At 61.3% G+C, this 17,244-nt stretch overlaps 1 protein-coding gene across 7 annotated transcripts in view; it reads right to left on the reverse strand.

Annotated features, from left to right (window-relative positions):
* Positions 1-909: 909 nt before the first annotated feature.
* COLEC11 (collectin subfamily member 11) overlaps positions 910-17,244 on the reverse strand; it is a 33,209-nt gene continuing 16,874 nt past the window's right edge. For 3 of the 7 annotated variants that reach the window (XM_077844250.1, XM_077844247.1, XM_077844249.1), the window contains 4 exons: positions 8,076-8,147; positions 5,741-5,794; positions 1,675-1,770; positions 910-1,560 (listed from right to left, as the gene is read on the reverse strand). In XM_077844250.1, the coding sequence (XP_077700376.1) occupies positions 1,151-1,560; positions 1,675-1,770; positions 5,741-5,794; positions 8,076-8,147 (632 nt within the window). In that variant the 3' untranslated portion in view covers positions 910-1,150. The remainder of the gene's footprint in view (positions 1,561-1,674; positions 1,771-5,740; positions 5,795-8,075; positions 8,148-17,244) is intronic. The other 4 variants (XM_077844251.1, XM_077844248.1, XM_077844252.1 and 1 more) reach the window with 3 other exon arrangements.

The raw sequence follows: 17,244 nt of genomic DNA on the forward strand, positions 1-17,244 counted from the left end.
CCCACTGGATGGGCCCCGGGGAGGCGTCCCTTCGGAGAGAGGCGGGCACTGGGCGGTAGGTGGGGAGCGCCAGGCTGGGGGCATGCTGGACGGTGACTGGTGCCCGGTGCCCTGGAGGCTAAGCGGACCTGCCCTTGCTTCCAGCGGGAGACACACCACTGTCGTCCGCGGCGGTCGGCCACACTTTGAGGTCGGACATCCTCAAAGACGTGGTCCAGACCGTCGGGCGGCCGGGGCCTCACTCGTAGGACAAGGAGCATGAGCGGCCCCTGAGGAGCTGCCCCCACGACCCCAGCTGGGCTGCCTCTGCGTGTGCCTGCGTGTGGTGGTGTCTGGAACCTGAAGAAGCGTGTTTTTCACTAGGGAATGTGATGCACGAAAAGGTTCTGGACGGGCCTCCCGGTGTCCGCATCCTGTGGTGTCCCCGCCCTGAGCTCCCAGGACCTGGTGGTTCCGCCCGTGCACACAACACCCCTGCGATGGGACGGGGCGTCGGGAGCTGCCCCGGGGACAGGCCCCCGTGACCCCGAGCCCGACCCTACCCACGACCACTGCGGCTCGCCACGTGCAGAAGGGGGTCCAGCTGAGCCCCGGGAAAGTCCTGCCCCCCGGGGACCCCGACCCCCTGAATGAGGTCATCACAAGGCAGGTGGGGTTGCCATCACAGGGGCGGACAGCACCTCCGGGGACACCCATGCCCGCGTGTCCCGTGGGGAACTCGGGTTTCTCTCCCCCGAGCCGCGCTTGCTGTGAGCGGAACTGTCCCTACGTAGCCAACGGCGAAGGGGACATACACATGAAGGTGATTCATAGAGAAGTCAGCCAGGGTGACGCGGGTCCCTCTGCAGGCAGAAATCTAAAGGAAGACCATCCCGTAAACCCCACTGCCATTGTCTGGATGAACTCCTGTCATCTTTCAAGCTTTTATTTTATAGTTTGGACAAAGGCGAGAGCGATTCTGAGTAATAATTCCATAATGAGCATGTGGCCACCATACGGGTGACAAGACCTCACGTCTTCACCAATAACGCCCAGCAATGTCGCCTGTCCTCCCGACGGCGGGCCGCAGGCACCAGGGGCCCCGTGCAGGAGGCGGGGGGGCAGGGGCGGGGGGACAGGGCCAGGGGGCGGCCACCCGGGAGGCGGCCCGCTACAAGTGCTCCTTGTCGAACTCGCACAGGAAGTGCATGGTGACATGGCAGGCCACGTCGTTCCAGCCGCCCGAGGCCACCATCTCCACGCAGTCCTCCTCGTCGTAGGCGTTGTTGGGCTCGCCGCTGCGCCACTTGTTGAAGGTCTGCATGGGGGAGCGGTCCGAGTACACGAACGTGCCCTCCCTGTCCAGGTCGTTGATGCCGATGAAGACGCGGGCCAGGCCGGCCTGCGCGATGTAGGCGGCCATCAGGCCGTTGGCGGCCTCGTCCTTGGGCATGCCCAGCGTGCCCCCGCGGCCCTGGCAGGACAGCTGCGCGTCCACGTACCTCTTCTCCTCCTTCACCAGCAGGTAGATCTTACTGTCCGTCTCGCGCACGCCGGCCACAGCTGCGGGGGGGGGCAGTGCTGGAAAGTGAGCACTCGCGTTTCCGTAAGCACACTCGGTGCGCGGCACACGCGCCAGACACACGGACCGCGGTCTCGGGGTGGGGAGGGGGCGGGGAGACGCAGGGAACGTACCATTTTTTATGAACTTCAGCTCGGTGGTCAGCTGGGTGACCTGGTTATCCATCTCCCCGATGGCCTTCCTCAGCTGGCTGCACTCGCACGGGATGCCTGCGGGGACACGGCCCTGGCGTTAGCGGGTGACCGCCCCCCCCGCCCCCCACCCAGGCAGAAAGCTTATTGGGCAAGCGGAACCTGCGGGCCCTCTGGGCTGCAGATCCCAGGCTCCACCCTGAGGGCGAGGACGAGCCGTGGAGCCACTTCAGGGCAGCGCGGTTCCGAAATAGGGCTCTGGTTGGGGGAAGGAAGAGGGGACGTGCAGGGGGACAGGCTGGAGGGTGGCGCCGGGGCCGTGACCCTGCAGCCACAGAGAAGCGGGACCCTCCGAGGACGGTGGGGGCCCCAGGGCCTGAGGGCTCATCACACGGCACTGCCGGCCGTGCCAGCTCAGGTCAGGGTGCTGGCCCTTCGGGGGGCCCCAAGCCACCTCCCGTGAGGAGCACTGCTCGTAAGGGCCTCCTCACACCCCCGTCCCCATCCCCACCGCAGCAGGGGACCTGGCCATCACCAGCCTGTCGCCTCCCCCAGGACCAAGCTGGGCGGCCCCTGGAGAGCCCGCATGCAGGACCCTCCTCTCCCCGCAGAGCCCCTGGCGCAGGGTCCAGCCGCACTTCCGGCCTGACCACCCCCCTTGGACGACGGGGCCCGCCTTCCAGAGTCTCAGCCCCTGTCCGTCACCCGGCGTCCAGGTCGCCCTCGCTTCCCACGCCCAGATCCGGTTCCCACTCGGCGTCCCAAACCACACTCGGGCCCGGGGCTGGTGCTGCAGCAGGAGTTCGTCGGAGACCCGGGCCGTCCGCGCTCCCCCCCAGTGGCCAGGCTTTCGGGGTTGGGCTCTGCAGCGACAAGTGCTGGGCTGGTCCCCCGTGTCCCCGAGCCTCCTGGACGGCTCCACAGGCCTCCTGGCCTCCTCCCCGCGGGACCGGCCATGTCCAGAGGCGGCCACAGAGGTGCTGTGCCCGGCCCGGGACGGCTCTGCCGGGTGGACGCCCACCAGCCTTCCTCCTCCCTCGGCAGCGCCGTCCGAGCCCTTCAGACTTTACTCAGAAACCTCTTTTCCCCCATTTCCAAGCTCCAAGCTTTCTCGAGGCCTATTCTCTGAATATCACAATCGGGATGAATGACAGCAAGTGGAGACACCGTATGAGAGAGAGAGAGAGAGAGAGAGAGAGAGAGAGAGAGAGAAAGGCTGACTCAGCAAGTGGACGCCTGAACGTCTTGCAGGCACAGGGTCTGGGGGGGGCGGTCAGGACCAGCCCCTGGGAGGCCTGTTAGGCTCCAGGGCTCCCCACCCCCAGGCCTGACGGCAAGCCCCGAGCGAGAGGCTGGTGGCAGGGACGGAAAACACAGGACAGCTGTGCCGATGGAGGACGGCACAGACGGCGGGGACCAGTGTGGGACGAGGCAGGACAATGGGCAGCAGGGGACAGAGCGGGACGGTGGTCGGCGGGGGACCTGCCAGCCGGGCACGGAGGGCGACCCACACATGGGGCCGCGGGGCATGGCAGGCACGCACCAGGCAGGGGCCGGGCAGGGCCGGGCTGGGGGCCAGCAGAGTGGGGGAGGCGCGGGGGAGCTGAGGCAGCAGAAGCCCACGGGGAGGGGGCCCCTAAGCCCAGACCGCTGCGGTCTTAGTCCGTGATTCGCACCGACTTCTCCAGCGTGATTTCCCCCACGTCTTGGTTACTCGAAATAATGCGCCATGAACCCGGGGGCGCAGACGCTGTTGGAGTCACAGCTGTTTCCCTTGGATATATTCCCGGGAGCGGGGTCGCTGGGTCACATGTAGCTGCATTCTCAACTTGTTGGGGACCCTCCACACTGTCCCCAGAGCGCTGCGCCAGCTTGCCCTCCCTCCAGCAGGGCACGAGGGCTCCCCTTCCCCGCCTCCTCGCCGACACCTGTCCTTTGATAACGGCCAATCCACCAGGTGTGACGTGACCTCTCACTGTGATACCGATTTGCATCCCCCTGATGGACTAGACGTGTTCAGCGTCCTGTCAGGCACCTGTTGGCCTTTCGTACATCTTCCTTAGAAAAATGTCTATTCGGGTACTTTGCCCATGTTTTATTTTTTTATTTTTGTTTTTAGGATTTCATTTATTTATTCGTGAAAGACACAGAGAGAGAGGCAGAGACACAGGCAGAGGGAGAAGCAGGCTCCATACGGGGAGCCCGATGCGGGACTCGATCCCGGGACCCTAGGGTCACACCCTGAGCCCAAGGCAGACAGACGCTCAATGGCTGAGTCCCCCAGGTGTCCCTGCTCATGTTTTAATTAGGTTGTTTGGCTATTGAATTGCATGAGCTCTTTATATGTTTTGGATCTTCACCCCTTAACAAACGTGCAGTTTGTGAATCTTTTTTCACTTTCTTGGTGGTTTCCTTTGCTCTGCGGAAGCTTTTGGTTGGAGGTGGTCCCACTTGGCTTACTTTTCATTTTGTGGCTTAACACGTGAGGTGTCCTATCCAAACACTCGTGACCAAGGCCCGCATCGGGGAGCTTCTTCCCGGTGTGTTCCTCCGGGAGTTCCATGGGTTCGGGTCCTGCATTGAAGTCTTTAGTCCATTTCTAATTAATTTTTGCGAGCAGTGTACGATAGGGATCCCGTTCCATTCTTTTCTGTGTAACTGTCTTATTTTCCCAGCGCCGTTTATGGAAGAGATCGTCGTCTCTCCATGGAGTCTTCTTGGCCCCTTATCAAGTGTTAGTCGACCGTGTATGCCTGGGTTTATTTCTGGGCTCTCGGTTCTGTTCCATTCGTCTGTGTGACTGTTTTTATGCCAGTGTCCCGCTGGTTCGATTACTGTAGTTTTATGGGATAGCCTGAAGTCCCAGAGTGTGATGCCTCCCACTTGGCGCTTCTTCAACTAACTCTTTTTTTTGCACATTATAAGCTTCGCAAGCAATGGAAGCCCCTCAAGACTTGCTATAGAGAGGAAGAAAAACCAGCCAACCAGCGTGCGCATCCATACATGGATGAATGGGTTGATGAGCTGTGACATGTACACAGCGGAGACTATTCAGCTCTAAACAATTAGGAAACCCTGTCATTGGGATGTTGTTGTTTTCTTTTAAGACTTTACTTATTCATTTGAGAGAGAGAGCATGAGCGAGGGAAGGGGCAGAGGGAGAAGGAGAAACAGGCTCCCCGCTGAGCAGTGAGCCCAACTCGGGACTCGATCCCAGGACCCCGGGATCACGACCTGAGCCGAGGCAGGCGCTTCACCGGCTGAGCCCCCCAGGCGCCCTGGGAACCCCCGTCATTGATGACATGGATGCACCCTGCAGGCCTATAGCTGGGTGAAACGAATCAGGCGGAGAAGGACAGACTCCGCAGGACCTCACTTCCATGTGTACTGGGGGACAGGAGCCAGCGGAAGGGTCCCCGGCATGGGGTAAACGCCCATCAGGGATGTGACGCACGTGAGCCCCGTAGCTGACACTGCGTGACACACTGGGCAGCTGGGAGGACGGCAAGTCCTCTGAGTCCTCATCGCAAGGATAATCTGTTATTTCCTTTTCTTTCTTTTCCTTTTACTGTTTCTAGATATGAGATGGGTGTCAGCCGAACCTATGGTGAGGATCATTTCACAGTATCAGTGCATCAAGCCATCGTGCTGTGCGCCTTAATCCTTTATGGGAATGTACGTCCGTTATCTCTCAATAAAACAAAGAAAATGCAGAGACGCCTGGGGGGCTCAGCGGTTGAGCGTCTGCCTCCAGCTCAGGTCGTGACCCCAGGGTCCTGGGATCGAGTCCTGCATTGGGCTCCCTGCATGGAGCCTGCTTCTCCCTCTGCCTGTCTCTGCCTCAATCTGTGTCTCTCATGAATAAATAAATAAGTAAAATCAGAAAGAAAAAGAAGAAAGAAAGAAAGAAAGAAAGAAAGAAAGAAAGAAAGAAAGAAAGAAGAAAGAAAGAAAGAAAGAAAGAAAGAAAGAAAGAAAGAAAGAAAGAAAGAAAGAAAATGCAACTTTTAATACATTTTTTAAAAGCCTTGGACCCTCTATGTCATACCTGGTTCTCCATTAGGGCCAGGGGGTCCTATGTCACCAGAATCTCCTTTTTCACCTGAAAAAAAAAAAAAAAAGAGAGAGAGAGCAAGGTCAGACCAAGGTCAAGCAGAGGTGGGCACATCACATGAGGTCAGAATTGCCAAGATTCACGGTGTTATTTCTTCCACGTGTAATGTCCCAGGGTTCCCCACAGACCCTCCCTTTGCTGTGAATACGGGGAGGTGTGCTCTACAGATAATTAATTCTTCAGGCTCTATGGATGTGACATGGAGCATATGCTCATCACGAGATGAGAGAGATTACCAGACGGTCCTTCTTGAAGTTGATTCTGAAAAATCCCGGTTGTGTCATAGAACAATCTGTAGCTATCATGTCACGAACCCTGAGTCAGTAACAACTAAATCTGACTCCAGTGCTCGCCCCCGTCACGGCAGGGGAACAGAGAAGGCGGGATGCTGGCTGTGGGAGGGCCCGGGGACCTTCGGGGCCGCCGGGCCTGAGACGCGGCCTCCTGGGGACAGGACACGCCCCACAGCCCCCGCCCCACCCTGCTGCCCAGCTTCGAAAACGAAGGGGTTGGACACAGTCGTGCCAACAACGCTGTCTGGCTCCTGTAAAGTCAGACGACAAATCCATCAACGGCACATGAGTACTCCTGCCGTGTGATCTTCGTCCTCCCTGAGACAGCCCGGACGTCCCCGCTGGCGTGGGACGGGGAAGGAGCAGTGCCTCCCCCGCTCTGGATTCACATTGTATCCCGTCCGCTTGGAGAGGCAGAGGGCGTCGGTCCGTCCACACGAGCCTGTGACTCCCTCGCCAGCATCGGGGCTTGAACGTGACCCGAAGGTCGGCTGGACGAGGGCCCGGGAAGCTGAGCGCGTGAGCTAAGCCAAACGAGGGCTTGTGGGCACGCTGTCCCTCGGCGAGACGCTGGCCTTCACCCCGAGCACGTGTCGTGTACGAAAAGCACACACGTCTCTACTTGGGCGCCAGCAGGCGTTGCGTTCTCACCGACAGCTAAGAGGTGGCAACGACCCAAATCCCCAGAGGCAGATGCATGGCCCAAGGACATGTGGTGTAGCCACGATTCAGCCTCAGGAAGGAAGGAAACGAACCGTGAACACGTGATGCCAAGTGGACTAAGACAGACGTCGGTGCATCCCGTGGAACACGCAAACCCGTGGAGAGGCGGGAATCGGATGAGAGGGGGCCACGGCGGAGGGAGGGGCCCGGAGACCCTGCTCCACCAGGACTAGGTCCCTCCTCGGGGAATGAGGCGTCCCGGAGACGGTGGTGCTGGCTGTACGTCACTGCAGGTGTGCTTAATGCCCTGCCTTGTGCACTCCGAGATAGTTAAAGTGGCCGCTTTTATGTGATGAGTATGTCACCACTATTTGTCAAAGCCTTTGTGCAGCACACCTGTCCCTCTTTGCACCCTGCAGGTCTAGGTGCTCTTTCCCTGGTGGGCTGTCCCAGCAGGTGCTCCCCACGGCTTTGCCAGGAGACACGTGGAGCTGGCCTGTCTCCATCACGCTCCTGGCAGAGGACCTGCTCCTGCCGGGGACGGGCTGCAGCTACGGGGAGGTGCGTGGCCACCAGTCAGAACAAACCGCCCCAACCCACTCACAGCTCACAACCCCGACAGAACCCTGGTACGGGCATGGAGCAGCCCACACCGCACCCCTCCCTGCCGCAGGTGCTCGGCAGCCGCCGACCCCGCCCCCCAGCCTTGGCCTCCTCATTAGCACCCCCAGGAGAGGTGGGGAGGCCTCCACGGGCCCACTCATCGTGAGCTCAGGGCCCGGGGACTCCAGCACAGGACACACCAGGGGCTCGGAGCATCCTCGTCCTCCCGGGCCTGGGCCTCTTGACCTGCCCACCTCTGCAGGGCTGTGCCATCAGACGAGGCCGCGAGAGGGACCCACGCACCCGCGGGTGTCACTACAGGGTTGCTTTCACACTGGCTGTTGCCTTCCTGGGCCCCGTTCTCACGGAGAGCCACCCCAGATCTCAAGAAGTCACCAAAGCTGGAGGTGGACAGTGTTTCTGGAGCATGGCCCTCCCATCACCCAAACAGGGCTCAGCGCTTCATTCTCCGCCCGGGTGCCCTGTGAATCCTCTGGGACTGGGAGCGCTCGCCCCACCCCGGGTGGCGCACACCCTGCAGGTAACTCTGACCGATCCCAAATGCAAACCCTGGGACCGAACATACCGTGTGCAAAGCACACAGAAATAAACAGGCACAGCCCCCAGGCAGGACAGCCAACCTGCAACCATTCGAGGGCGCCCGCGCGTCCGCCGGGGAGGGAATGGGGCAAGAAGGGCGTCGCAAGTACCTTTAGAACCAATGGGACCAATTTTTCCATGGCGACCCACACTGCCCTTCTGTCCTTTGTCACCCATGTCTCCTGTAGAAAACAATAAGATCAAAGTTGGTTGGTGCACAGGTAATTCAGAACACCTCCTGCTCAACATGACCCACACGCACACACGCGCACGCACACACACACGAGAGGAGACGGAGGTGCACAGCTCTCGTCTTCGTCTCTTCCAAGTCACGCGAGTGATGGGCCCCGGGTGGTTCTTGCTGATAGAGTTTCTGGAGGAAGGCACACCTCCCCCGGGAAGTCACACGCGCTGCCGAACGAGCACCAGCCCCGACCGCAGCCACGGCCCCTCCTGCTCGGCAGCTACATCGGTGCAGGGAGGTTATCTGGCCTCCGTCCCGGCCCCAGACCACATGGAGCAGGCCACAGTCCCACCGACCGGCCCACGGGCTGCCCTCGGGAGCTGGAGGTGCACGGGTGGCTCTCGTCCCCGGAGGCCAGTGGAGGGGGAGGGAAGGTTGACAGAGGAGGGCCCAGGGAATGCTTCGTGACCCCCAGCAGGGCCTGGTTGCACAGCACCCATCAGAGCCTTCCGCACGGCACTGAGGGTGGCCACCCCGCTCTGCCCCGAGCCCCTCCCACGGTCGCATCACCACAGGCTGGCCCAGGGACCCGTCCGCACGCCGTGAGCCCACAGGACCGGCCTCGCTGACCGATGCACGGCGACCAAGACAAGCAGGTGTCGCCCATTCACAGGACAAATGGCGCCAGCAGAGGGGATTTTCTCGACGTGAAGGTTTTCTCCCACAATGTTCTTAAACACCTGGCATCCGCTCCCGCCCGTCGGCGGGTGGTCCCCGCAGACCGCAAACCGAGCCAGCAAATCCCAAGCAAATACACGCAGAACCCTCACGGTAAAGGGAACATGCAATCAGATTTAACTTAATGACCTTAAACTGAATAAAACTAAAAGCAATTTGGTGCAAGCAGCTGTGCAGGACAGAGGTGACGGGAAGGACTTTATGCTGCATCCGGGCGAGGCTCAGCCCCCTGACACCTTCTCACGCCTTAACGCTGGGGCTGGCCCCGCCGGGAGCTCCTGGATTGGCGATGTTGCCTACATCAGGGTTGGACAGAGATGAGTGGACAGGGCACAGGCTTCGGGACCAGCCCCGGCTGACGGGGAAACACCCCCGTGACACACAAACAGCTGCCCTCACACTACCTTATCCACAAAGCACACTCATGTCCATTGGCCTACTTGGTCACAGACGTGACCTGCTGCACAGACAAGGCCCCGTGGGCCTGGGTGGCCTGTCGGGGTCAAGCCCCGGTGTACAGCAGGACCAGGACGGAGCCATGACCTGCTGCTCTGAGGCCCAGCGCCCCTCTCCAGGCGCCATGGTAGGCGGGGACGACAGGGAGACCGAGGCCAGATGGCCCAGCCGCAACAGAGGCGCCTCAGGCCACAGACCCTGTGGACGGCGTGCTGTGTGTGGTGCCGGGGACATTGGGGGATCGGACACCTGTAACAGGTGTGAGAAGTGTCGTAACAAGAGAGGCGCCGCGGGGAAGCCCTGGGGAGGGGCCCGGGACCCAGCTGGGGGTGGGGGAAGGCGACCTGGGGGCTGACGCACAAACCGGCCAGGTCGAGAGTTAGGAGAGAGACAAGACGGGGTTCAGGCTGGACACGCATCTGGTAACAAGAGGGGCTGGAAGGGGGCGAGGACACGCGGCCGGGGGAGCAGGGGGGCTGCAGGTGCACTGCAGCCGTGTCGGGGGTGGGGAACGTAGGGCTTGAAGTAAAGCCTCGTCTGGGAAGGGGTTGGCAGCGGTGATGGTGGGGAGGCACCGGGGCACGCAGGGGCAGGGGAGGGGACCAGGAAGTGGGCGTTCCCGTGGGGACCCCCAGCAGGAGGGTCCAGCAGGGCCTCAGGCCAGCGAGGTGGGGGTAACTGAAAACAGGCGGTCTGGAGGTCACCCTGCAGAAGGTGGGGGCACCCACAGGGTGGGAGCTGCGCCCTGACACTGGTGGGATGTGGTGAGTGTGAGGCCCTGGACAGAGCAGGGCCATCAGTTGAGCACTGCAGAGAAGCCTTGGGATGAGGACAGGCACAGGCCTCCGGGTACGAGGTCACAGGGACCCCAGGCGGGGTCGGGGGCCCAGTGGAGAGAGTCAGGGCAGCGGGCAGGGAGCGACGGCGGGGGGCGGGGGCGGCACCCCAGGGGGAGGGGGTCCGCGCGGGGGCAGCGCTGGAAGCTGGCCGTCCATGCTCCTCTGTGTCCCTCCGGCCACCAACCCTGAGTCACTGCCAAGGAGCGTGCTCCAGGCTCCCGCCCAGCCCTTCCTGCCCTCGGGGTCCCCGGGACAGGTGCGCCCGCGTCAAGCCCACGGTGAGCCACCAGGGCCGCCAGAGGGAAACGTAACAGAACGGTTTCCATCGGCGGTCACCCTGCTCCCGACGGTGCGGCCATCGCCGCCAAGTGTGGGCATGTGGGGCGACAGGCCAAGGAGTCACTGTCGCGGAGGGACGCCAAACGCCACCCTGACGCTGTGCTTAAGGAGGAGCAGGGGCTCCGCCGCCAGGCCAGCGGATCGGGCTGCCCCCAGCCCTGCGCTGTGTCCCCGCCGCCGTCTGGAACGTCCCGGGGGCCCTTGCCTCCCACGCGGCCCGCCCGCCCTGCCCCCCAGGGCTGAGGCCCTGACCCCTGCGACAGGAGCGGCAGGTGACCGGGGCTCCACGCGGTCAGGAGGTGGCGGGGACGGGTGTGCCTGCAGGAAGGGAGACACCAGAGCTCGCCGCCTCCCGTCGTGGGGACGTCGGTCGTGTCCGGCCAGGGCGAGGCCGTCGCCAGAGCCCGAGCAGCAGCAGCCGGATCCCAGACCTCGGCCTCCGGCCCGGGACAAACACACATGCTGTTCCCGCCGCCCGGCGTGCAGTGCTCCGCAAAGGCAGCGCGGCCGACCGAGTCACCTCCCTTGTCCCGATCCGGGGCCCTCGGGCCCACGCGTGTGGTCAGAGCATCAGAGGTGAGGACGGTGCTCCCGCTCAGCCTCTTGCAAAGAGCATCCTGCAGCAAAACCCTCCGCGCCCGCGCCCTTCCGAGGCCACGGGGCCGCCGTCCTCCCTAAACTCCTTGCTCCCAACCCTCCTGGGCCATCTCTGCATCGCACGCCCAACGCCAACGCCGATTCACGGGTGTTGCTGCGCCCGTGGCCCTTCCTTCCCTCCCCGGCGGGTACTGAGCCTTGGGAGATGCGTGGGACCCGGGCCTCCTGAGGAAAACCCGAGGCCTCACGGGGCAGATGTCGCAGGCGGTCCTTGAGCCCCCACCGGGCGCCCGCCGCGCCGGCACCCTGCTCTCAGTGGGCCCCGGGCACCCGGAGGGTAAACCTCCATGTGTAAGCAGCCCCACGAGGGGACACTTGCTGCCCCACGAGAGCCAGGAAGTCAGAGCGGCCAAGTGGCCCACCTGAGCCACACAGCACACTGGTGAAGGCTGCCCTTCGGTGGCTCAGGGTGTGGGCCCCGCTGTCAGGCTGCTGGGAGCCCGGCCCCAGTCCTTCGCCTGGGCACCCAGGACACCTTACCGACACTCTGAGCCCCGGCATCGTCATCTGGGCGGTGGCACCAGAGCGGTGTCCAGCGCCTGTGTCGCCGAGCGCCTGGTAGCGTCCGCTTCACCCAGACTGAGGCCTCCGTCGGCATCCAGGGCTCCAAACCCCAGAGAAGGGCTGACCGCTTGTGGGAACACCAGCCCCCCGGGCTGTGCCGTGGCTCAGGGCCCTCGACCAGTGGAGAGCAGGGCAGCCACCAGCAACCCCTTTGCCTTCACCAGCGGCCCCTCTCCCCCTAGACAGTGGCCTCTTCCACTGGGCCCCCCCAGGCCCTGAGGCACCAGAGGACCTGCTCATGCCACACGCCCAGCGGCCTTACAGGAGCACCAGCGTGGGGAGGGTCTGGGCACTGGGGCCAGCGGGCCTGGAGGGGGTTAGAGACCCCAGCCCGCCGTGCACACGCTCCCACCCCAGGGCAGAGTCGCTACCCGAGCAGGCTGGGAAAAGCTGCCGTTCGCTGGTGCTGGGCAGAGAGCACACTGACACATGCATGCACACACATGCGTGCACACGCCATACATGCTAACACACATGCATCTATAAACCCTTCATGAAAAATTGCTGGGGAAGCTGTGATTTTTCATAGGCCCCTGCGTGAACACACACGTGTGTGCAAACATACCTGCACCTGTTCAAACACATGTACACACACACACAAGTAGACACGCACACACCCCTTATGCTCATGCGTGTGCACACAGGCCACCCGAGGTTGTACAGCTGGTGAGCACCAGCTGGGTTTGAGCACAGACCCCCAGGGCACCCAGGAGGCCCCCCAGCACCCCTCACGCTCGCCCCCTGCCAGCACTCCTGCACACTGACCTATTGCTCCCAGTAGGAACATTCTACCTCTTGGGTGTGTTGGGGAAGGAGAGGTGAGAACCATTAAAATCTGCTGAGACTGTCAACACATTCTCTGCAGCAATCCCAGGTGGTTTGCGTGGCTGACCTCTTTTCACCCACAGACATTTCTTGGGAAGCAGCCCGTGGGTAGAAAAGGATCGTGGTTATAAACCCAGAGGCTCCCAGAGGAGCGCGGATTAGAACAAGGGCTCTACTGCCGCCTTCCTGCTCCCAGGAAGGTTTTCTTGCTCCCCCAAATGACAAGAAGCTTTTTGCAAAAAGCAAATAAGTGTCCCTCCCTTGGTTGTAGGAGATGATTGGAAATGCAGCAGAGACACTTAGATCCCGTCCCCTCGAGTTTGAAGAGCTCCGTGCAGAGCTCCCCAGGGAGCTGGGGCTGATGCAAGGCCCCTTCCTCCTCCCGTTCCACTAATGAGAGGTGTGCGAGAGCCGTCTGTCCTCTAGACACACACGAGGAAGGAAAGAACGGGAGCAGCTCGCAGCAGGCACGTAATTCTTATTAATTTTAATGAAGATCTCACGCAGTCCTTTGAAGTGGAGACGGGGCAAATAGAACACTCAGAATTCAGCTTCCCCAGCGATTTTTCATGAAGGGTAACGGGCACGGTGCAGAGCCCAGAAAGCCTGTCCCTGACGTAGGGTCACCCTCCACCTCCGCCTGCCAGGAGAGTCCCCAGCTCCTCAGACAGGTGGCCCAGGCGCCTCCCTAATCCTGTCTTAGCAGCGCATCTGGGAATGAGGAGCCTTGAAAACCGTGGTGACACAGGTCGCAGGCCGTGTCAGCAAAGCCAGCTCTGTACTGTTGCCACAAAGCTGTGCACACCAGGCATGGGGGAAGTCTTCTCCTTTCAATAAAGGACACAGGACAGCAGGAGGTTTCTGCAGACCCTTCAGCCTACCTCTGTTATTTCAGAAAAAGCATCCATCAGCTTGCCCGCACTTTCTTTTGTTTGAGTTCCCTTCCCCGGCAGGGGCCTGCTCCAAGTGCTGGCCTGAGATCCCCCAACACACGGCAAGTCAGCCAAGGAGCCATCCCTCCTGCAGCCCAGCCCCACTTGGACGCAGCTGCATTTGGGGGAAGCTAAGAGGAGCAGATCAGCCGTGGGGGAGGGCGTGCAGGTGCAGGTGTAGGTGCAGCTGCAGGAGAGGGTGTCCAGGCTCAGGTGTAGGTGCAGCCGCGAGGGAGGGCATGCAAGTGCAGGTGTAGGTGCAGCTGCGGGGCAGGGCGTGCAGGTACAGGTGCAGCCACGGGGGAGGGAGTGCAGGGGCAGGTGTAAGTGCAGCCGCAGGGGAGGGTGTGCAGGTGCAGGTGCAGGTGCAGGTGCAGCCGCGGGGGAGAGCATGCAGCTGCAGGTGTAGGTGCAGCGGCAGGGGAGGGCATGCAGGTGCAGGTGTAGGTGCAGCCGCAGGGGAGGGCATGCAGGTGCAGGTGTAGGTGCAGCCACAGGAGAGGGCATGCAGCTGCAGGTGTAGGTGCAGCAGCAGGGGAGGGCATGCAGGTGCAGGTGTACGTGCAGCCACAGGGGAGGGTGTGCAGGTGCAGGTGTAGGTCCAGCCGCGCGGGAGGGTGTGCAGGTGCAGGTGTAGGTGCAGCCACGGGGGAGGGTGTGCAGGTGCAGGTGTAGGTCCAGCCGCGGGGGAGGGTGTGCAGGTGCAGATGTAGGTGCAGCAGCAGGGGAGGGCATGCAGGTGCAGGTGTAGTTGCAGCCACAGGGGAGGGCGTGCAGGTGCAGGTGTAGGTGCAGCCACGGGGCAGGGCATACAGGTGCAGGTGTAGGTCCAGCTGCGGGGGAGGGTGTGCAGGTGCAGGTGTAGGTCCAGCTGCGGGGGAGGGCGTGCAGGTGTAGGTGCAGGTGCAGCCACGGGGGAGAGCATGCAGCTGCAGGTGTTGGTGCAGCGGCAGGGGAGGGCATGCAGATGCTCAGGACCCACCCGCAGCACACACCCCAGGGCAGCATCATGAACAGCACCTCCAGGGCAGCTGCCGACCGATGCCCGCCTCTCAGCCGCCCTCCGAACCCAAGCTGCATTTCAATGAGTGCCCAGCGGGTTCCCGCGTGCACCACAGTTTGAGAAGCATCGGCGAAGCTAAGCCTTATGGTCAGCAGACTGCAGACAGCCCAGCTCGGCGTGGCCAGAGCCTTGGCCGCAGACCTATCCTCTACCACCCGGAGCGGGGACACGTGTACGCACCCCGGGACCCTCAGCACGGTGGGCAGGGTCACCAGAGATCTGAAGACAGTCAAAGATACTGAATTTCAAGATATTTTTCAATTGATCAAGGACCTTCCATGTCCCACATCTCACATGAGGCCCTGGAGTCACCAAGACGGAAGTGAGTGGGCCCCACTCACTGCTCCACTGGCCGTGACCTTGCATGGAGCCCAGTGAATAAAGAAACAGGCCTGGGGTGCCCACCACATACCTGTCAGGAGTTGCCATAAAGGGCCAGTCACTAGCCGGGCCACCCCCCAGGATCCCAGGAGAGCTGTCCCTTGACCCTCAGTGTCAGGGACAGTTCATGAGTCTAAGCAGTTGATGTGTTTTCTGGGATGGATTCGGAGTCCCATGGTCTTCTTGCCCTGCAAAGCCCTAAGAGTAGGTGTCGGGGCAGGGGGATCCATGATGCCCGCGAGCCCCCAGGACCTGCTCTGCCTGCTTGTGCTCCCTGCTACGTACACTTGCACTGCTTCACGAGGAAAATAATACGCTTAAGAACCACTGGTGTGAGTGGCTGCTCTTCCTCTGGCACCGCTGTGAGGGCTCCAGCTACCTTTGCAGGTCACCCCACCACATGCACAGAGCCTCACAGCATGAATCGCATTTGAATGACCTCACTTATACATACATCTAATATTTTTTCTTGCCCAAAATTTTCGACCTTAGCTGGAACATAACATGTCTTTTAAACAGAGCATGAAAAATAAAAAAGAATGGGGAGAAGAGGGAGAGCAATTAGCTGTGGAGGCAAAGGGCAAGGGACGTGCCCACTAGAAGCCAACAGCAAGGTGGGGTGCCAGGAGGAAGCACCGCCCCCACCCCCAGTGAGAGCCCCTGGGACCCAGAGAACAGGATGAGACCCAGAGAACAGGGCGCCCTGGGCCAGCTCCCACCTGGGGTCTGGGTGAGCAGTGGGCGATAGGCAGGGAGCTAGTGGATCACAAGGGACCGTCCCCACGTCCAGCAGCCCATGAAGGAGGAGCTGTCTCACTGGGAGGAGCAGCAGGCCCCGTATCAGCAGCTCCTGCTGCCTCTTGCCTGCCCTGGAGGTGAGTTTGTCCAAGATGTGAAGGAGGAACTGAGGGTGAGGCAGGATTTGGGACCAGAGGGGAGGAAGCCCTGCTCTGGGGCATTTATGCAAAATGACTCACAGACACCCAAGGGAGGGCCCCACCCTGCAGTGATGAACAGAGAGAAGGGTTGGGCATCACCCAGAGAACATGCCAGAAGGACAGGAGGCTCAGGGGTGTTGCCAGAACTCACACAACTCAAATGAAATAAAAAATGTGGGGTTGGAAGAAGCTGAGGACAGGACACCACATGTGATCATTTTTGCGGCTGTCAGTCGAGACGCCGGAGGGAGGCACTGGGCCCCCGAACAGCCACCGTGACGCTGTGCCCAAGCGGGAGCACCCCTGCCCGCGGCCCAGGCCCGGGAGGGGAAGCGCACCCTGGCTGGCACGGTCAGATAACAACCGAGGAAGGCTTCAAAGCAGAGTCGTGGGGGCGAAGTGAGTGCTGGTGTCGGGGCAACCAGGGGTCTGCAAGACCCCGGCCTCCCCTCCCCAGTGAGTCTGCAGGGCCTGTGATCCTGCCCTACTGTGCACTTGGGAGCACAGCAGGCCCCACCTCGCCCAGCCGCTGCTGCCTGAACAGGTGCAGTGACATGTGTTGGGACCCCCAGCCAGCCGTGGCCGCCACCCCGCCCTCTGTTCTCCCCACAGACGGGCGTGCATCCCAGGAGCCATCAGCAGGGAGAGGACAGGCACTCAGCATCACCGTGGCGTGGGGGGGGGTACTGGGGGGGCAGGGTCTCCCACGGCAGGAAGGTCCTTGATGGGACACTAGACACAGAGGAGAGGTCCCCCCCCCGCCCCGCAGGACAAACCAGACTGTGGAAAAGCCCACAGAGACCAAGGCCGGTGAGCAATTCTGAAAACAGAGCAGTCCCGAAATATCTGCAGGGCGTGCCTCACACTGACTTATACGCCAGCCAGAGAAGAAACAGGAGCTATAGTCTTCCAACAATTCCATAAAGAATATCACTGGTAGGAACAACCATCGCAAAATAAAACTAACTCGGGCTGAAACAGGGGCCCAGCGGGGTCCGCGGAGGCCACGGGAGCTGAGGCCATCCTTTCTGGGAGCTTTCCTGCCGGGGGGCAGGGGATGACACTTCCGAGGTGGCCCACAGCTCTGCACAGCCAGCGGGACCCTGAGCGCAGCAGCAGCATGTGGGGCGTCCGTGCCTCCGGTTATAAATACGTGCTGACATCGAAAATTAGCACATGCCCTTGCCGAGAATACCAAAAACACAGGAGTGAGACAGAAAAATTTAAATGCCTATAATCCTACAGCCCAGAAATACCTACTACTAATATTTTGGTTTCTTTTCCATCCTTTCTCTGTGTCTTTTTGTAAATATTTTAATGAGTCACGTGTCTGTTCTTGTATCCCGTTTTATCTTCTTCCATG

This window comes from Canis aureus, chromosome 12 (assembly GCF_053574225.1).
Source record: "Canis aureus isolate CA01 chromosome 12, VMU_Caureus_v.1.0, whole genome shotgun sequence".
In the NCBI taxonomy this organism is placed as follows: domain Eukaryota; kingdom Metazoa; phylum Chordata; class Mammalia; order Carnivora; family Canidae; genus Canis; species Canis aureus.